At 47.6% G+C, this 21,760-nt stretch overlaps 2 protein-coding genes across 7 annotated transcripts in view; both read left to right on the forward strand.

Annotated features, from left to right (window-relative positions):
- The window catches only part of CELF2 (CUGBP Elav-like family member 2), a 317,950-nt gene that overhangs the window by 184,436 nt on the left and 111,754 nt on the right, over positions 1-21,760 (forward strand). The gene's annotated exons all lie outside the window — the stretch shown is intronic.
- Positions 15,840-18,189, forward strand: LOC118632088. The gene is made up of 2 exons (XM_036264848.1): positions 15,840-16,009; positions 16,085-18,189. The coding sequence occupies exons 1-2, from the start codon at positions 15,899-15,901 to the stop codon at positions 16,934-16,936; spliced, it is 963 nt and encodes a 320-aa protein (XP_036120741.1). The 5' UTR covers positions 15,840-15,898; the 3' UTR covers positions 16,937-18,189.

Genomic DNA, 21,760 nt, shown 5'->3' on the forward strand with positions numbered 1-21,760 from the left:
TGGGAGGTCCTCTCAAAAGAATTATTCTTTAAAATAAAAAAAAAGCCACAAAGCAACCTGGACTAGGGATGTGGTATGGAGAGCTTTTATCTTCCAAAATCTGTCTGCAATACTGAAAGCATTCAAAGGAGGAGAAAGCGTAAAACTACACTGTGACTCTCTGAGTTTTCTCTCTTTAAAAATCCATGGAAATGATCCCACTTATATGAGGGGCCTGAAGCAGTCGGAGTGTGAGGGACAGAAAGTGGCAGGGTGCTTGCCAGGGACCCGGAGGAGGCTGGAATGGGGAGCTGTTGTTGAGCGGGGCCAGGGTTTCAGTTTGCCTGATGAAAAGAGTTCTGGAGATGATGGTGGTGATATTTGCACAACAACGTGACTGTACTTAACTGCCACTGAACTGAACACTTAAAAATGGTTACAGTGGTAAAATTTAAGTTACATATGTTTTACCACAGTAAAAAAAAAAAAATATATATATATATATATATGACCAGGAGTTCATTGAAGGGAAAGATTATAGGTAAATCTGGGTTTAAATTCTAGTTCCCAGTACTTACTAGCTAGCTGTGTGAGGTTGGGTAAGCTGCCTACCCCCTCGGAATCTGTTTTCCCACCTAGAAATGGGCCTGACGTGTTCCGAGGTTTCTGGCCCAGCGCCTGTAGCATCATGGGCACTCACCTGTTCAGCTCTCCAGTGGCTGTCTTCTTACTTGGACAGTCCTGCCCTGGCGCAGGCTGGGAGAGTGAGGAGGGCAAGGTTGGTGGCTTGGGAGAGAGCAGCGTTTGGTTTAGCTCACCCTGGCTGCTGTTTGTGCGACTGAAGCACACCGCAAGGACCCTGAGCCCGTGGTCTTCAGAGGGGTCCCTGGGCAGGGAGGCTCGAAGGTGTGCCAGCAGCTCCTGGTCGCTGTGGAGCAGGACTCGCCATGGGACCAGCTGCCAACCTGGTCGTCCCAGTACAGTGACCCCTTAGGGGGTAAAAAAAAAAAAAAAGGGACAGGCCTTGAAATCTGAAGTCACTGAGTGCAGGAAATTAGAGCTCGGAGTAACACTCTGCCTGTTCTTGCATTTCATGTCAGTGTGGACCCCCCCCCCCCCGGATATATACCCCCAAGTGTCCTCATTTTCAAAGCTTTGCTCTTTTCCAAATCATCAGACTTGACTTCTTTTAAAAATAAAGAATAGTGATTGTTTCATTAGTGTTCAGGTTTCTGAGCAAAGCGATTATCCGAAGTCTGAATGTAGAGAAGTAAGTCTCAAATGAAAAGGAGGGAGGATGTGAGAGAGACTCCATTCCTCTGGTTTACATTGCGCTGCCCCCTCCTCACAGAGTCCCAGTCTCTGTGTCACTGTGACTCCTTAGAATTTGACGACGGAGTTTTCCCGGGGAGGTGCAGAGTCAGTGCAGTCTGATGGGTGCCTGCTGTTTGCCCGGAAGAGCCAGTTAGTAGTGAGGGATTGTCATCTGCTCGCGTCTGGCCTCACGTGCCTTCGTGTCAGCACGTCCGTCAGTGTTAAGGAGCCATCTGTCCCTGGCGTACAGATGTGCGGACCCTCGGGCTGGGATCCTGTCAAAGTCACATGCTCTAAGCGGGGTACTGGAGTCTCACTGTGGCTAGAGAGGCCCTTCCAGCACAACCCCAGAAGGTGCCGCTCAGGCACAAAGGGAGCATCGCCCTTGAGTGAAGCCCCCCTTGTCCCAGCAGGGCTGCAGGTGAGAGGAACAATGCAGCCCGTCAGCAGCGCCAGCCATGCGGCTCCTTCACTCCAGCACATTACAGGGCCCCAGCTGGTGCTGATTCCCAGCAAGCCAGTTCTCACATGTGGAGGAGCCTCGAGGCAGAGCAGCCTGCTGCCTCCCTACCTGGCCCCACCGCCTGCCACTACCCGTGGAAGAGAGACTGCCAGCCGCCAATACTGACGGACGACATCTCCGGAGAGCCAGGGTTCCTCGGGAGTCGCCACCCTCCTCCTCGACACCCCCCTTACAACTGCCCCATGACCGCCTGTTACAGCAGTGAACGAGGGAGCTACATTGTATTGGAAAGGCGTCAGGGACTTTGACTTCTCACCCAGACTTGGAATGATCCCCTGTGTGAGCTGGAGTAAGTTGCCCACCCTCTCTGAGCCCTTTTCACAAAGCTGATAGGAAACGCAGATGAGAGGCAACAGTTTGCAGCCCTGACTGTTAGTATTACCTAGAGGAAATGGAAAGCAAAAATATCAGGGTCGGAATTCCTCTGAGGACCGGCCAGTCAGCATCCAGTGATGTTCTGGTGATTTGGATGCCCATCCAGACTTCAGAAGGCTCAAGGCTCACAAGGCAAGAGTGCCTGAGAAAGTAAAAGCCACTCAAGAAATTTAGTTCGGTTTTACTGTCTATATTTCCCACTTGTTTCAGCGATGTCTAGCGATTGTAACCCTACTAACTTAAAGATACTGTAATCATTCATGACCTGGTTTTGTTTTTAAACATTGCTTCCAGCACTCACCCACAACATTTTTAGAGAGATGGACAGTGTTGTGCACCTCCCTGAACACACACACCCCCAAATCTTCACCCTCTCACTGGGCGCCCAGTGACTCTTCCGTGGACTTTCATAGTAGCCTTTCCCTGGGGAAGCTGGTTTCCTGGGGACTGTGAGAACTGGGCTGGCCACTCAGGTGGTGGACGGCAGGCAGTAGTAACTGCTTTCTAGTTGGAAACCCCTCAGGCTTCTTCCACGAGACAGGTGCCAAATATAAGGGTAGGGGAAAGAATGGTTTTGATGGGTAAGGTAAATTTCCTTCTCAAAATCTTCCAGCTAGGGGTCTGCAGGAAGTCACAGGTTTATGTGAATGTGAAGAGAACGACTCAAAAGTTTCAGTGACAAGATAAGTGCAGTAATTATATTTAAATGCGTACAGAAGAAAATTTCACTGTAACCTGAACTTGCCTTAACTAAAGAAGGCTTTGTGCGGTAGAGTATAATTGAAATAACGTTGAGATCTTCTGTGTTTCTGCTAATGCCCTGTGGGTTCTGTCTGGGATGGTCCGCCCTTAGCAAAGCTCTCCTGTTCCATAGAGTGTCATGGACCCTGCAAGGACTAGGGAATAAACCAAACCTGCCAATTGTGGATTTCTGTCAGAAGGGAGGAGACCTTCTGAGGGTCCAATGCAGTTTTACGGCAATGAAAAATAATGCAGGTCTGCTGGAGATGATCGTCTAAGGCACTGATTCTGTGCATGTTTGTATTACTGTGTTAATGGAAGAGCTTTCCCTAGAAATGCTAAAACACATGTGTTCATGTGGTGCTTCACCTGGACAGATCTATCAAGTGTTAATTCTCAGCGTCATCCTGGGTGGAAGGGCGGGAAAACGGAGAAGTACATTTTAAATGATGGTCACCAAGCCAGGAATTTGGCTATTTGGAAACTTGACTCATGATTGTAAGACTCATTTGGTGCTTTTTTTTCTATTTTATGATTTTTTACTTTTTTTTTTTTTTTTTTTTACTTTGAGCTTTAAAAAGTAAAGATATTAAAATTGTTTTCGGTTTGAATTGAGAAAACTGAAGATCTTGAAATGAGAAAATTGACCTTAGCCCAGTAACGCAGGCATGTCTACATCTTTGCATTGATCTGGCCCTTCAGAGTCATTAAGTCCTTTTTCTGCAAAGGGGCCCCTGAAACATTCGAGGGAAAGTACAGCAAACTGCCTGGATCCGTGAAATAAACTTTCCGACCTCACCCCCTTGCTATTTTTAGCAAAGATCAATGCCATGTTAACATACTATGCTATTTTATTAGGAATATAATGTTAAATATTAATAGATACTCACAGAGCCAGATAACATTTTCTGACTCTGGAAGAAATTGACATCAGATACAAACACCCACAGGTATTGCTTTCCATGGAGTCGTTCAACTCAGTTTCTATTTGTTGTCTATTTCACAGAAAACAAGAAACCATCATATTTTATAGTGCCACGTGGGTTACAAAAACACCAGTGGCTCTTCGCTCGACAGGCCATAATCTCCAGAAAGAATGGAGGTGGGCTTTGATCTTGGTAGCCTCTGCTCTAAATTACCATTTTGATCAGGACACTTTTAGGCGTCCCGTGGCACGAGTCCCATCTCAGGATAATGGGGACAATAATGCCGTCCCCTTGCATAGTCCAGAAGGAGCTTTGAAAGTGCCCTTTTGCAAGCTGTATAAATCTGTGATATTTATTGTCAGTGTTCCACTATGAACTTGAAATCACCTCCTATCACACCTCTAGGTGTGATAATATTTCCCTTCTGTTACAATAGAGTAATGTCACACTTGGCACTTTTACTGTCCTTTTCCCAGAATATCCCCAAAGTGCTTTCTGAGAGTGTAAACGGCTATTTGGCTCATTTTTCTGCATGGGAGAGAGCAGAAACACACCGGACAGCAAGAGGAGATTTAGCGGGCAGTACCAGAGAGCGGTGTTGGGCATCCCCTGACCCCCGCGTCTGGTTTTCCAACACCGGGTCACCAGGTCCTGATAGCCATGGTTCGCTCCCATTTCTTTGCATCCCTTCCTCTTCCCTAATCATCAGACTTGGTTCTGCACCCGCCTCAACCCCTCCAGGCCATCAGCCATGCGAATGTAAAGCAGCATCACCTAAGCAAACAGGACTGGAGAGAAGTTGTGTTTGAAGCTTTGGCTGGCATCTGTATAGAATTAGGAGAGAAGTTGATGTATCATTACCTGGGTACTCCATTGGCGGGCCTGGGTGCCACAACTCTTGTGTTCCCTGGAACTCAAGGCGGGACAGGAGTTGCAGTCACTAAGATGAGAATCCGCCATTTCCGATCTGGTGATATTTTCTCTGACCTGGTGCTGGCATGCTTCATGTCACTCATCTTCCGACTCCTGTTCTACGGTGCCTCCCACTTGAGGCCAAGAACATTACAGCTGTGCCAAAGAGTGGGTGGAAAAATAGCCTCATTATGAACGTTGAAAACATAATGGTTTTTTGAATGTCTTCATTCACAGATGCAGTCACACTAGATAAGAATGCGCTTTCTTAGATATAGCAGAACAGAGTCTTCATTTAAACCTCCCCTGTCCACCTCGTGGGGAAAAAAATGACCCCCTTGAAAATGACTTCGTCCTTGACGTTTTCATAGAGTAGTTTGAATTCGTCATTGGGCTACTTTTATTGGATGGCAGCTGTATTATCATATGTACCATGATGGTGTAATTTAGAGTCATTTAGACCAATCGTCCCACGGTAAACCTCTGCCGAGGAAGAGGAGATGTGGACAGTAATTCGTCAGATGCTGCTCGGCTTCTGCTGCAGCCGATCCAGGTTCATGAACTCGACTTCTGATACCCTCTTCGGCAGTAACTTCCGTCTCATGGAGTCCATCTGTTTATGGAGCACTCTCACATCATCCTCTCGTTGATTCCCGGTGATGACCCTGGGAGTAGGCAAGTGAGCTGGGCATCTTGCTTTTACACAGGTCAAAGGTCAGTGACGTGCCCCAGCTAGGAGACTTGGGACCAAAGCCACGCTCTCAGACTCAGGCCAGCGCTCTGTTACACCACGCGCACTGGTTAGTCCAGGGCCTCGCTGGATGCTGGACACTTCTTCCCCTCTCCATTCACATGTGTCAGAGGCGTCAGTGCGGTCCATTTTCATCTCAAGTTTCAGTTCCCATAAAATAAACAGATACCAGGGTCTCAAAGGGTCCCTTATCAAATGTCACAGGGGAAAAAGAAAACCAAAATCATTTTCTGGACCCGGGGGAATACAGTTTAGCGTATTACCTAATACCTCCGAGGAGAGCAGCGGCAGCATTTATCGGCTGCCTCTCAATGGACCACTTTTCTGTGAAACAATGCACAGTGGAAGTAACACAGACTGGCCTTGGGCTGCCCCGCTGGGGACACTGAATAGAAACTCACTTCTGTTTGACTTGCAGGGTTGATGGAGGGGGTAGGGGAAGCAACTCTTAAATCTTTATTTCCAAATGGATATCTGATATTTGGTGTTTATACACAAACTCTGTCCAATTCCTGCGTGCTTAGTTTATTGGTATATATTTACTGCTGATTTTAATTCATGTCTTTATGAGGAATCTTCTGTATCTTTTTTGACGCTGACAGTTTTATTAAGGCTATTTCTTTGTTTAGTGTTATTACTCTTTTAAAAATGTACTGTTGTGGCAGCTTCAAGGCAGTTGCAAAATACTTTTTTTTTTTTTTAAATACAGAAGTCGGATTAAAATGTACAGTAACTGTCACCTGGTAGCCAGACCCCATATAACTGTGTCAACATTCACCAGTGATTTATTGCTTTAAATTGGAATCAGCTGATATTTGGTTTCACAGTTTTTAACTCTGCAGGGTTAATCTGGAACCTGCTGGTACACATGAAATAGTTGTTTTATCTGCTGTTCTAAGACTGATGAAATGTTTAAAACATGGCTGTGTAATCAGTCAGTTATCTCTTAGTGTTATAGCTTATTCTGTATGGCAGTGTATAATCTCAAAAATAATTATTCTGCTGTAGTTAAGACATGGGAGCAGAATGCAGTAACCGAGTAACTGACTGATAAAGACTGCAGTCAGCCGGTCCTTTTCTGAATTGGATCGTTCTACAGTATTTTGTTATCTTCTTGGGGGGGAAAAACATGGGTTGTGATGGTCAGACCTCCTAGGAGCCTGAAGGCTTAGGGGGAGCCCTGGGAGCCGAAACACTTAATCTACTGTCAATGTCTTTTCTACCTTTGATCTTTTGTTTTTAGATAAACTTGATTAGGCATTCACTCGCCTAGATATGGGTAGGCCCCTTGGAAATGAGGATGCTGGTGCTTAGAATTTTCTTTTGTTCTGAAAGCAATAAAAAAAAAAAAACACCTACGGTTATGTGAATTAAAAAAAAAAAAACTCTAGGCCAGTATCCACTTTTTAACATTCTCCTTTCGTAGCCAGCTACTGAAGAAGACTGGAAGGGAGGGTCACTGGGTCTGCCCCAGACTTCGTATTTTCTACAAAGCTCACCTGAAGGAGAGCATCCTAGCATTTTTCATAGACTCTGCCGTCTCTAGAGATAATTATTCCTGTGTACAAGGATGTTAGCAGTAATCCGTAGACAACTTATTGATGTTTCAAGACTCAGAATAAAATCTTGTGTATAAAGGTCTGTTGACTAGCCCTGGCCGGTTTGGCTCAGCAACTGGAGCATCAACCAGTGGACCAGGGAGTCAAGGGTTCAATCCCCAGCCAAGGGCACATAGTTGCAGGTTAAATCCCTGACCCTGTCGGGGTTGTGCGGGAGGCAACCAACCCCCATGTCTCGCTCACATCAGGGTTTCTCTCTCTCTTCCTTCTCCCTTCCCATCTATCTAACAATCAATGGAAAAATATCCTCAGGTGAGGATTAATAAAAAAGAGGGGGCGGGGTCTGCTGAATAGATTACACCACCTGTCTTCGAACTGAAAGCAGAGAGCGAGTTTTTCAGTTCATAGGGGAAAAAACACAGTGAATTATATTGTAAGGCTGTTCTCATCTTGTGGGCTGAGCGCAGTTTACCTGTCTGGTAACCAAGGATTCCAGGGGTTTGGGGTGCTGGGAGTAGTAGCCAGAGGTACAGCTGTATGATTATTTTTTTTTACAGCTGACAGATCATCAGGGGAAAGTGATAGTTGTATTAGAACCCGAGATTGTTATCTCTGGCACCAACGCCTTTCATTGGAGACAAGTGAGAAGCCATTTGGTTTAAAAAAACAGTACAAGATGCTTTCCCCGTGTGTCCGTGATGTTTCCTTGCTCTCCCTGACTCAGTTACTAGTGGTCCCATTGCCCCTTCTTCCCCTTGTGACTATATGGCAGATTACTTCCAAACAGACTCAAATCCCTCCAGCCAAACTCTTCCTGTGTCATCGCACAGGCTGCCTGGCCTGCGCTCCCGACAAGTGTGTCGGCGTGGACGTCACGCTCGCCGGCAGCCTCACCCCTCGCTGCCTGTCTGGAGCCCGGAATGGACGACGGGGCCAGAAAGCAGGGACTGCCGATGTTGCCCCCCGCCTTCCTGAGTGTACCTTCTCTTGAAAAATATATTTAATTACATGGAGTCCTTTTCTAGGCCCAGTTAAGAGCAAGCCCTCCAGACTCCACTTGGCATGTCTATTATGAGGGAAAAGCCATCAATATTTTAAAAGCTGCTGACAGGCAAGAAGTTAGCCTTGGTGGCTAGAAATTTAGAGGGTTTTGTTTTGTTTTTAACTCTCTAGAATAACTCTGCAGCAGCACTGAGGGAAGGCTTAACATTGAACAGGGGAGGTGGTGCAGGGCCGCCCGGTCAGAACCTTCAGGCTGCAGATAACCTGACTGTCCCGATCAGATGGCCTCAATTTCTCACCTGGAGCTTTCCAGAGCAGCCAGCACCCAGCGAGGCCCCGGCATCCATGTCACAAAACTGGGTCGTGGGAGGTGTGCACCAGAGAATATATTTTAGGGCAAGTCTTCCAGGGACCAGTGTTGATGGGCCTTCTGGATTTTTTGTGCTCAAATAAAATGAATGATGTTCAAATTCACCCACACTTTCCAGAGATCACCTTAGTGTTCAGGTGAGGGGTTTGAAGGAGTCTATATGATTTCCATTCTGCCTACATCACTCAGGGGTCATATTTATACATAGATTTCTCTCTCTCTCTCTCTCATACAACCTTACCCTTAGCTCTAATCCAAAAATTAATTTTTATTTGTTCCTGAATCACAATGTTAAAAGACTGAAAGCATCTTCCTAAAGCAAAGGTACGTCCTATTTTGTACACGTGTTTAGATTCGCATGAAATCCTATCCAAGGAGGGTTTAAGAAAAGAGGTGAATCTATTAAATTTTTAACAGATATTTTCATAGCATATACTTTAACCTCTTATGCTGCCTTGCATTTGTGCATATGCTTATTTTCATTAATTCTTTGAAGGGATTGAAAACAATTGCAAAGCTACCTAGGTACCAAAAGGAGTTGAAGACACTGCTTGCTAGCTCATCACTTGCCCCAGGAAAATGGTACAACACATGACCTCTTTGCTTTGCCAAGATGGTCAGACCCCTTGAGCTCTCTCTAGGTCAGACTTCTGTACCCACCTGCACGGCAACCCTTGTTGGGGCCCAGACTCACTTGAAAAAGTTCACAGGTTGGAGGAGCAAGAGAGGAAGGGAGTGGGGGCTAAGTCTGCATGACCAGATCCGTGCTTTGAAAAGTACTAACAAAAAGAAGGGAGAGCCCTGGCCGGTTTGGCTCAGCGGTTAGAGCATCGGCCTGCAGTCCTGAGAGACCCGGGTTCGGTTCCCGCTAAGGGCATGTACCTCGGTTGCAGTTTGTCCCCGGCTCTGGTCGGTCGTGTGGGTGGCAGCCACTCGATGTGTCCCTTTCACATCAGTGTTTCCCTCTCTCTCTCTGTTCCTCTCTCTCCCTCCCACTCTACCTGAACAAAAAATGGAAAAATGTCCTCGGGTGAGGATAAAAAAAAAAGGGAGAGCCTAGCCAGTGTGGCTCAGTGGTTGAGCGTCAACCCATGCACCAAGAGGTCTCCAGTTCAGTTCCCATGCCTAGGCTGTGGGCCAAATCCCCAGTGTGGAGCACGCAGGAGGTGGCCAGTCGATGTTCTTGCTCATTGATGTTTCTCTTTCTCTCTCTCTCTCCCTCTCCCTTCCTCTCTCTCTCAAAGCAATAAAGGGGAAAAAAGGGAGAAAAGATTGAAAGAGAAGACAAAAAAGTAACTTTTACGTTTATTTGTACACTAAATCTCACCATTCAGGCAAATGAATTATTTATTGATGTGGACTGAAATGTTAGGCCTAGCAAGAATGACATCCTTCTCTCAGTCTAGTCAACTTGACCAAGCGGTTAAAAAAAAAAAAGATATTTTCCCCAAGAAACCCCTCAATACGAGTTCAAAAACGTTATTCATTTACCTGATTTCTCTGTAGCCATACACCAACTTCTAATTGTTCTGAAATCACATTCTAAAACATATTCATTCCGACCCTTCTGGTGTGTTTCAATATAACCGCTTTGGGGAGTACCCAGAAAATGTGCTGAAGGGGAGGGGCAGGGACGCAACGTACTAGGATGTGCTCCAGGTGTGCGGTGGCACATTGATGCGCTCGGACTTGTCACCTCAGTTATGCTTCTGTCATTTTTACCACTCGGTGTTATAGTGATCGGGATAGACTAAACCGCTATAACAAATAGACCCCAAAATGTATTGAGGCTTTAAACCCAGCAGAAGTTTCTTTCTTGCTCAGTCAGTGGTCCTTTCTGGATGTGCTGGTTGGTGGGTGGCTTTCCTCCATGTAGCGTTACAGGGATCTAGCCTCCTGCATCTGGTGGCTCTCCCTCCTCCTGGAATGTTTGTTTGTTGTTTGCCATTCTTTCGAAAGAAAAGGAATGAAAATATCTGCTCCATTACAAGCCCTGAAGCAGCAAATAGAGTTTCTGCTCCAGTTCCCTAGACAGGACATAATCATGGGATAGGAAGCTAGAAACGTGGTCTTGCCTTGCGCTCTGCTCCCACCCTAGCACCGTGAGAGGAGGTGGGAGTGGGCATTCATCGTCTCTGCCACGGGCGTCTTGTCATTGTTTCCCAGGCTCCCTTGAGGATGAGAACCACTGGGGACTCTGAGATACGGATGACCAGGCCTTGCCCCCTGAAAATCCTGACCCAGTATGGTCTGGGTTGGTTCTGAGAATCTGTGTTTTCACAAACACTCCAGGTGATAGTCTTCAGAACAGTTTGAGAAACACTGTCAGATGTCATTAGATTTGGGAAGGCACTGTGTATTTGTGGCAGTCTTAGGCTGAGACTCCTGTGTTGTAAGGAATAGTGGCAGACGAGATGGACGAAACCAGTTCCTGGCAACCCTGTAGCTGTCTCTCGTCTTAGGATTTAGAGGCAGAGTTGTACTGTGACTCTATCCTGTAACACTAACACGCCTGTTCAAACCTGGGTTTTTGTTTGGATTAGCTCATTGCTTCATTCTGTTGACCGAGGTTAGCAGTCCTTCTGACATACAGTTGTTTTATGGATTATAGCGAATATTTGGAGTGTATCACCTCATGACAGCTCTTTCACACATAGGTCAGTGTATAAGGTTGACTAGTAATGGAATCTTGGGAGTGTTCCCCTGTCATAATGTTGAATCCTTTAGAAGTTTGTCACCATGGAAATCAAAAGCATAACCACATTGGACGAATAGTGGTTGAATTATTTATCAGTGACCTCTGTCCAGAATTGGAAACTAGAAAGCCGCTCCGCCCCGCCTTCTGAACACGTCTGAGTGTGTTTCCTGTGCTCCTCACGGCACGTGTGAATCCCAGCCCGCCTTCTCCACGCTGCCCCGCAGACCATGTCCCTTTGCACAAATTGGGATGTGCTCAGGGAATTCGAGCCGAAGACAGTTACATTTAGGAAGCAACTCTTCCTCTCACTGTCGTCTCCAGGACATACTGGGAAAATATTTGTCATGTCTACTGTTTGGGATTGCCCGAGTGATTGAGCTTCTTACAATGGAATAACATTTAGAACGAGGAGGCCTTTAGGGGCAGGAGAACCTCTTTTTTGACTGCAGGAAAGTATTATCATTTGTTATCTGCACAATTAGGAAGCAGTAGAGTAAGGCAGCCGAATGATCTTGTTGCCTCGAGCCTTCTAGCTCCTTGAGTGTTTTACGACACGCCTTCCTTCCCACCCCCATTTCATAATGGTGTGTGTGTGTGCGTGTGCGTGTGTGCGTGTGTGCACACGCGCACGCGAAATCCACACAAGCCCTGGCTCTGAAGTCCAAAAGGGCTAAAGATCTGGAAATCCATCTTCATCCAGTCATCGTGAGGACGGAGTGGGAGCCTGCAGGAATATTTCTTTTCTCTCTTTTCCAAAGGTTTAACAGAAGAATGAGTGTCGTTGACAATGATTGAGAAAAATGGACGTTTTTAGATCAAATACCCTTTCGTGTGCGCGCAGCATGGGAAAGACTGGTAGTTGGCGTCTTCCTCCTCGAGCGAAGCCGGATAGCTGCTAATCTGGTGTGGCAGGTCGGGTTCCCTGTACTCTTGGAATCAGGGACGTGTTGCACTTTCCCTGTGAGATTGTCTCGGGAGAGGTGATGGGACCAAGCCACACGCCTCCTCTCCACCTGCTTCAGGACGGTCTGTTGACTCTGTGGTTACATTTTAAGCACATCAAGCTCAAGGACCGCGTGTTGCATTTTTCTTGTACCCGTAATCCGTTACATTTATTTAATCTCCAGGAGGATGGAAAGCCATGCTCAACATGTAGCCAGATTGAGGTTCAGAACAATGAACCGTTGTGACGTTGTGACGGTGTTCGGTAAGAGCGAGCCCACCTCATTGGAGCCCACCTCATTGGATCCGGGCCCCGGCCTTGTCAGTAACCAGAGAGTTGACTCTGTCCGGATGCCGCCTCTCTGTGTCTCAGTTTCTTTAATTGGCAACAGGAACTACACCCAGATGGTGGCTGAGTCCCCTTGACTCTCTTCAGTCCAGCGTTTAAAGATGGCCATAGTCAAACCAGGGCCAGCCCTTGTGAAAGCTGGGACGTGCGTGAAGTTTCTTCCCTGCTGGCACCCCAGTTTTTGTCCCTTTCCTCTTTCGTGACACCACCTCATGCCTCAGCACCTGCCTTGTCACTGTATAAACTCCTATCAAAGCCTGTCGTCAGAGATTTATTTATACTGTAGTGTACATCACTGGGAAAATAGATCACAGTGTGTTCTGAGGAGTTTTTATTTTAATATAAATCAGAGCTTCCAGCTAAGAGGATGAAGCTCAAAGAAGAAGGATCGAGAGAGCGCGCGCGAGGGAGAAGGGTCTGTGTATTTGCCTGTGACAGCCCTCGTTTTGTTCTGTGGTCCCAGAATAACTATTAACAGTATCCCCTTCTCCTTTCCAAAGTGTTCCTTCTTGGGTGAGGAGTTATTTGATCACCCTAGATGTAGGGGAAGCCTCCGTGGTACTCCTAAAATTACATCACAAGTAGAAAGGAGAGAAGCAGCCAACCTTTAGTAGGCATTTTCTGTGTGCCAGAATGCGAGGTTGGCTCTGTGTATACATTATCTAACTCAGTGGATGGAACCAAAGCCATCTCCCCTAAACCGTCAAACGACACCTACTTTAGGCCAGAAACTGGTCAACCATACGAGAGTCATTTCTCAGGAGTGAGACCTGGGCAGTTTTTACCATGAATAGCCCATGTCAGGAAGGCTCGTGGAACATGAAGCCTAAAAGAAAACCGAGTTGCTCTGGGGTGAGCAGATGGGGAAATGCCCAGAGGAGGTCACGACGTATTTGAAAAGCTCCTAGGTGTCTGGCACCATGCCAGGCCTTGTTCAGGGGACCAAGGAACCTTACCGTACGCCCCCTGCTGTCAAAGAACCTCCACCGTTCTCGGTAGCAACAAAATGAGAACTGAACTGTGATCAGAGACGGCAATTCATCGGCAATTCAGTCCATGATTTTTCCTGTGTGTTATCATTGTGTGATGGTAACTCTCAAAATGAAATCTAGTCGCTGGAACCCTATTTCCAGGGGTGCCCGAGTTCGCCGTGGGGACAGGTACCCTGGTTCTCCGCCCGGTCCGCCCTGGGTCCTGCGCACTGAGAATGCTACCTCTTCACGCAGAGCCGGGCCACCGCCTCCTTCCCTCCTCTGTTGCTGAAGTAAAGGGAGGTGACATTCCTGTGGTTAAACTCCGTTCATAGTCATGAAAACTGCGTGTGCTCTTTAGCAACAGGTTTCACTTCAAATAACACACTGAGGGAATCTGGGGCTCTTGGGTGAGTACCATCAAGCACGCAGTTGGGGGAAATTTTGTTGTCCCCAGACAGGAAAGTTGTCACAATGATTCCATTAACATTGACTGACTGTTTAGAGGCCACGGAAATGGATGTGCAGAGTCCTCAAAGGCCATGCAAATGAGTGAACTTGGCTAGTTCTGAGTAATTACTTCAGAAAGCAAGACAACAAAATCAATTCCAAACCCTATTAAAGGGTGCGTGTCATCATTTACAGAAGAGGCTCGCTTGTCTCCCTTCCCACACAGGGGCCAGTGGGGGGCAGCGTGATGTCGTGGCAGGCATGTTGACACTGCCTTTCAGCCCCCTCTGTTTCTTTTCGTTACAACATTGGGGTAACACTGCCTGCCCCTCACCTGCCTCCTAGGGAACCTGCCTAGGTTCTGCCTGGCTTGTGGCTTTCTGGAGAAATAGAACAGATGTGAGGTGGACGATACTATGTAACATTTATTCAGCACTTTGATGGGTGTGCCAGCAGCTGTGTCATACATTTCCACAAAGTATTTTGTTTACTGTGACAACCCTATATATGGCTGTTATTACTAACCTGATTTTATAAATAAGGAAGCAGAGCTTGGGGAAGTAAAGAAATGTGTCAATCCCCTCCCCGTCCATCTGAAATTCTGATACAGGGTGACCACTTGACTCACTGTGACGTGTCGTGAATGAAGCAGGAGAGAAAATCCAGTGTGACTTTGAAAACTGTCCTGGTCTCTGCCCTGAGAACTTTGGGACCTCTTTTCCCTGGAACATCAACTCATATTTGGCTACAGAAGTACATTTCTTACATGAGCTTTGCTGTTCCAGGAAATCTGTAAAAGTCTCTCCCTCCCTGATCAACATGCTCAGGAAAAATGACTTCGCCGTTGTGGGAGTGGGTGAGGCCGTTGCCGTGGCCGTAACAGCAACTCTCCAGGGTCACACAGCACAGGAAACCGTCTAAAATAAGCACAGATCTTCACTTTCGTCCACATAGTTTCTGTAGCCAGAGGGTTTGCCTCCACATTTCACTTTGGCTGTGAAGACAGGAGTCAGGAAGTGGATATGATTCCTTACTCCAATCCCAGAAAAAATATTTTGGTTTTGCTCTGGATTGAAAGGCCTCTTGAGAGTTCAGCCCCACCTAGGTCAGGCCCATAAAATGCTAGAGTACCAGTGCTATCCGCTGAAGGACAGAGCTGAGCTGAATTTTACTCAAGCTCACAGTAAGGGGTCTGTGTTCCTAGTCTCCAGGAGTACAAATCGCCACACCCTTGGAGCAGCACAATGAACCTGAGACCCAACAGACTGGGCTGGCCAGGAAGCATCTAAAACCCAATGTGCTGAACTGAGAATCACAGGAAAATAGACATGATTTTAACCTCCTCTCATTGCCACCAAACTCCTAATTAAAATGCCACCCTGTCCTCAAGAGAATCCATGCTATGAAATAACCTTACACTAAAAACTTCCTTTTAATGAGGTCCCTCGGTACTTCAGAAACTAAATCTTTTCTAATTGGATTCAAGACAGAACCACCTTGCCCCACAGTTACCCCTGGGCCACCTTCCTTCATCTGTGTGAAGGTGTCTTGGTTAACTCGGCTTGCAGGCCTGCTGCAGCCCTGGGCCCTCGGAGAAGGAGATGTTGCCGCCATCCCCGGGGTACCATCTCTGCCTCACCACCAAGACTCCTGGGAGACCACCGGACGAGGGCATTAGTCCAGTCACACCGAGTTTAGGGACACAGCCCAATATGACCTTGTAGTTGGCATGTCAAGTTCAACCTAAAGTTATTTTGTTTCCTAACCTTTAGAGAAAAAATAGGGTCCTTCTTCCTACTCTAGACTTAGTATTTAAAAATAAAATAGTAATAACTACACAGTTTGCTTGTTACTGTGTATTCCAGAGGTCGCGGGACCGTCTCTGTGGAGAAGCCCGCCGCCGTCCTTTATCCCATCCCAGGGCTCTGTGCGAGCGTGCTCGGAGCAGAGGGGCGTTCAAACAGCCACATGCAGTGGTTAACCTATCACGGGAGACAGTGACATTAAAATTTTGCAGCTACTTTTACAGGTATCAGATGTTTGAAATGGTTCGACATAAGTGGTTTATTTCAGAGGCCCAGGGGAAAGGGGAAAAAGCGGATCCCAGCAGTGTTGCCCTTGATGCCTTTTCTGCCTGCTCTCCTTGGGTGTCCATAACAGTGGGCGGGGAAGTGCTGTAGCACACACAGCTGTGTATACTCTTCCTCAGCTGCTCTCCTTGGGTGTCCATAACAGTGGGCGGGGAAGTGCTGTGGCACACAGCTGTGTATACTCTTCCTCAGCTGCTCTCCTTGGGTGTCCACAACAATGGATGGGGAAGTGTGGCACACACAGCTGTGTATACTCTTCCTCACCTGCTCTCCTTGGGTGTCCATAACAGTGGGTGGGGAAGTGCTATGGCCCACACAGCTGTGTATACTCTTCCTCAGCTGCTCTCCTTGGGTGTCCATAACAGTGGGCGGGGAAGTGCTATGGCCCACACAGCTGTGTATACTCTTCCTCAGCTGCTCTCCTTGGGTGTCCATAACAATGGGTGGGGAAGTGCTATGGCCCACACAGCTGTGTATACTCTTCCTCAACTGCTCTCCTTGGGTGTCCATAACAGTGGGCGGGGAAGTGCTGTGGCACACATAGCTGTGTATACTCTTCCTCAGCTGCTGTCCTTGGGTGTCCATAACAATGGGTGGGGAAGTGTGGCACACACAGCTGTGTATACTCTTCCTCAGCTGCTCTCCTTGGGTGTCCATAACAATGGGTGGGGAAGTGCTGTGGCACACACAGCTGTGTATACTCTTCCTCAGCTGCTCTCCTTGGGTGTCCATAACAATGGGTGGGGAAGTGCTGTGGCACACACAGCTGTGTATACTCTTCCTCAGCTGCTCTCCTTGGGTATCCATGACAGTGGGTGTGGAAGTGCTGTGGCACACATAGCTGTGTATACTCTTCCTCAGCTGCTCTCCTTGGGTGTCCATAACAGTGGGTGGGGAAGTGCTGTGGTGCACACAGCTGTGTACCCTCCTCAGCTGATTTTCCAAAAAAAGGCTTCAAAATACAGTAAGTTTCATCTCAGTTAAAAAAAAAGAGAGAGAGAGAGAAACAGTTTTTCTGACAGATGTGGAGCAGGGGCCTGTCTTCCCGGGCCGTGGGAGCATCTGGAGATGGTTTCTCCGAGAGGTCCTCAGGGCAGCAGGAGGCTGGCAGTAGCCTAGACCTGTGGCCACTTAACACATCGTGGTCACAGCACGTCAGGTGTGGAGCCTTGGGGGAGCGTGCAGGCTTGCAGGGAACCGGTGAGCTCACAGTTCTCCCCCTGGTTGAAGGGATGGCTCAGGTTTGCGGCACAGGGACAGTCCTGCGTGGACGGTGAGTCAGAGCTCTCGCGGGACAGCAGCTCCTGCCGGGCAGCCAGAGTAGGAAGTGTGGCTCCTGCTTTGGCAGTGAAGTTCCCTCGGGATTCCCTGGGTTTATACTGGTGACCCCAGGGGAGGCCGCCACAGATTCCCCACACTGAAGGCAGAACGGCAGTGCGGTTCTGCTTCCCAGGTAGTGGCCACATGGTGATGCTTTGTACTTCAGGGTGCCAGCTATACCAGACTCTGCAAAACTCAGCTGATTGGATACAGTGTCATTAAAAGTTGATTTCTACGAGGGGAGGCGTTTGTATTGAGTAGCTGTTATGCCTGCTATGGACGACCCGCTTTAGAGAGAGAGGAGAGGTTCATTCTAGGAGGCTGTTAGAAGTTTCAAACAGAGGCTTAGGTTATAAAAAGACATTTTTGGTGACATGAAAGGAGGTTGAAAGCATTCTAGGCAGAAGCTATCGGGGGCGGCTCATGGCACAGCCCCTGGGAGAGGCTTTGACTTTGAAAGGTGCTGTCAGCCAATAATTATTAAGGTGGGTTTTGCCTTTTCTTTTAGCTTCTTGTTAGGTTAGTTGAGTTAACAGATTATAAAACTCAGTGGTTCTGTGAGAGGTGTATGGAAGCCCAGAGAAAGCAATGCCATGGTAACTTCCTCTAATTTTATTTTTCTTGGTTTTGAGTGTAGAGCAAAAAAAAAAAAGTGAAGTGGTGGGGGCTTTCAAAACAAAAGTATTTCATCTCCTTGCGAGTTCTTCCCAGAGCTAATTTTCGGCTTTGAATGCCGCTTTCTCCTTGGCGTCTCACGTAGGTCATGGCAGCCATCTGGGTGCCGCAGCCAGGTTGAAAGGACCCACAGTAAGGAAACGCAAGCAGGAGGCGCATTTTGTTGTGGTTAATCCTCACCCGAGGATATGTCTCCATTGATTTTTAGATAGAGTGGAAGGAAGAGAGGGAGAGAGATCAATGTGAGAAAGACACTTCGATTGGTTGCCTCCTGCATGACCCCGACTGGGGCCGGGGATCAAACTTGCAACTCAGGTACGTGCCCTTGACCCGGAATCAAACCCGAGACCCTGTGGTCTGCAGGTGGACCCTCTAACCGCTGAGCCAAACCGGCCAGGGTGGGAGTGGCATTTTAATGTAGCCATGTCAGTAGCACTACACGTGAAGGCCCATACTGCACTCCTCGGAGGCTAGCCATGCTTGGAGGACAAAGTAAAAGAAACACCTAGGGCCATGGAGACCACAAGTTAATAGCAGTGCATTTGACATGGTTTATCTGGCAGCACCTGTTTTGGTGGGTGGCCTCTGGGTCCAGGAAAGGGACCACCTGTGCTCCCCCGGTACCAGTTCGCCTCCGGAGCATCTGTGTGCTTTCGGAGAATGGCGTTTTGTCGTCGTCTTTTTCATCAAGGTGCTGAGGGTCACCTTCCACACCACACTGGTAAACTGCTTCTTTTTGTTCAGGTCATTGCTAAGTTTTCTTTTAAAATATAGTTCAGGGGACTTTTGACGGAGTTTTTGAACCTTTAACTGCTTTGTAGAAACTGAAAGTCCAGGGTCTTGGCAGGGGTGAGGCCCATGATTGATAGTCGAGAGCTGGGTGTGTGTGAGATTCACTTGAGCACAAAATACACCACTTAGATCAACAACCTTTGGATTCGGGAAAAGGTATTAAATTCTCTATGGAGTGGCAAAGATTGAGGGAGGAAATAGATTACAAGGGGAATCCAGGATAAGGAGTATGTCCTCTTTTGACTTCAGCTGGCCTATATGCGACAGATTTGACAAGAAGCCAAGGTCCCAACTGCAATGCAGCTTGGGTAACGCAGGCACCTGCCTTGCTTGCGAAGGTGCACAAAAGAGAGCGTCATTCACAGAAAGAGAAAAACCGGGCGGGTTCACCAAGGTAGCCTTCGGGGCTTCGGCCCCTCAGTCTGTTGGCTCCTTAGCATCCAAACGCAGCCGTTACAAGAATTTCCAGTTCACAACATGATGACTTTGTTGATGTCCTGAATTCAAATACAGATCTTGAGGTGAATTTGTCGGCCACGTCCATTACTTTGTTTTTAAAAGAAGGAAAGAAATGCAGGGTTCAGCCATCAGCTGATCATTTTGCGGCTGCTTTGAGGTGTTTATTTGCTTAGACTTAGGAAGCGACGCCGATGTCTGACGTTGGAGATGTTGATTGGCCTTGAAGACGCGGACAGCCCTGTGTCTGTCTGCCGTGGATAGAGTCCGCTTGCAGAGACAGGAGTCCAGGTGCACGGCCACCGTAAGCTTCGCTTCATTTTAGTAACTTAGCCACAGACTTGTGGGAAATCATTTTTCACCTTCCTTCCTCCATCCTCAAGTTATACAGTTATTTGTTTGTACTTCAGAAAGCATTGCACAATTTTCTATATGAGGATATTGCTAAAGAGTGGCATTTATAAAGGAATGACCAGTTAGAACCAGAACATTCTACAAAGGCCCTTTCTCCCCTTGACGAGAGCCCCTTTCACGGGGGAACGCGTGCTCTGCCCAGGCGGGGCTCCAGGACAGCCCTGGACTGTGTCTCACGCAGGGCCGGCTCCTTGAGTATGAGGCGTTGCCCTGTGATCTGAAATGTCGACATGACAGCTGACGGGCGACCATTTCAATAACCGAACACCGTTCAAGTCACTGACCTCCGGTTTTTATACCTGGATTCCTTAAAACAAGCCCACAGATATAATACAGACTGCCTCGTTGTCTATATTTTAGTCAAAGGCTTAAAGAAAATGCCTTTTGAAATGGTGCCTTCAGAGCCTCAAACCTTAGTTTCCTTCCCTCCCCAACTCGGTAAGGTTTGGAAACCTCGGAGAGGGCCCTGTGATGAACCGGTGTCGGTTCTCTGTGGGGCAGAGTTAACTTTAAAATCTGATCTCTGGCATCACTCTCTGGGGCTGGGGCTGCACCGCCCTCCACACTGGACGATGTCAACAAATTGCTGTTTGACTCAGGGCAAGACATGATGTAAGCTGTGCCTTTTTTTTTTTAATTCCGTGAATATTATTACCAAGAGTTTCTAAGCAGAGATTGTTGTGAGAAACAGCTGTGGTTTGAAAAGATTTGTGATAATTCAGATGGTTTCTTTGAGGATAAATCTACTTGATCATTTAAAATTAAAGTCTTTCAGTAAAATGGAGTGTCTTCTTTATGATTTTAAATATACTACCATTTTGTATGTGTATGTGTGTGAGAATGTGTGTGTGTGTGTATGTTTGAAACTTTATCTTTGGAAACAGCAAAAACCTCATAACAGTGTCTCAAATTATTCAGCAGCTAAGCTAGCAGAGTGCCTGAGGGAACCCTTCACGACAGCAGAAACTGCCTGTGAAGACGTGTAGTCAGACGCCGGCTATCCTGTCCTGACTACGGAGCTCAGCCTCTCTGGGAATTGCCATTCTCAACTTCTGATACAAGATGGTCTCATCTTATCACACAATTGTAATACGGATTGCACTTCACTTTCCAAGCTGAACGTAGGCAGTTAGATTGCTGAACTTGCCCACTTCTGGGAACCTGGGTGGTGAAACTCCCAGCACCCCCCCCCCAACCCCGACGGGGCTCCGAGGAGACAGGGGCCGCAGATAAGGGACCCTGGAACCAGGTGACTTTTCTGTACCTCTCTCCTGCCCTTGGTGCCTAACGTCCATTTGCTTGCAACCACCCAGAGATGCTCATGTGAGGCCTTGCACCACGGCCTCCCCAGACGGCCTCTGCGCTCCGGGTCTCTCTTCCAGACCTCTCCTCCGTCGAACTTGACCTGTTCTGCGTTGCCTCACTAGGGGCTCTGCTGGATGTTCAAATTCAAGCAGCAGAATGAATTCTCAGGGAGATGTTAATGGTCACTGTGCTTTCACATGTTACCCGTCATGGGTCAGACTCGCCAACATCCCTTGGTGATCAGAGGAGTCGTCAGCAGTGGGTGGGTGAGGCTCTGTGCAGGCCCGAAACAGGTGTTTGGGTCTGGAATCACCTCGCAAGTTTTGCCACTGAGCCTTTTTCACCTGTGAATTTGAAAAGCCCTTCCGAGGAGCCGTGGGGTGGGGATGATAAACAGACAGGTGAAAGATGGACTTTTTTTTTTCCTCTCCAAAATCTAAAGCACTTACTGATACAAATCATTCTATCAATGAGTGTGGGAAAGCAGGGTGCTACAAAGTACCGTGGGTGTGGAACATCATGTTCTTTTGTAAGTTGGCTGCTGCCACTGGCAGAGGCTCCTGAATGAGTGGATAAAGGTGGCAAGAATTGTGAGGTACAAGTGCTAATTAGTGTCAAAGGAGCAAAGCAGAAAAATATGAGGCAGCAAAAAATTAGCAGCATTAAGCAGAAAAAGGAAGCCTGAGGCTTGCTGAAGCGCCCGGCTCATCCAGCTGCAGTCGCCTCTACTCACACCCCAAGAGTCCCCTGGCCGGTCACATGCTGTGGCTGACATTCCAGAAAGGACCCTGGAACCCCCAAACTGGAGGGTTTGTCCTTCTGGTGCACGTTGCAGCCGCTGACCAC

This window comes from Molossus molossus, unplaced genomic scaffold, assembly GCF_014108415.1.
Source record: "Molossus molossus isolate mMolMol1 unplaced genomic scaffold, mMolMol1.p scaffold_m16_p_1, whole genome shotgun sequence".
NCBI lineage: Eukaryota > Metazoa > Chordata > Mammalia > Chiroptera > Molossidae > Molossus > Molossus molossus.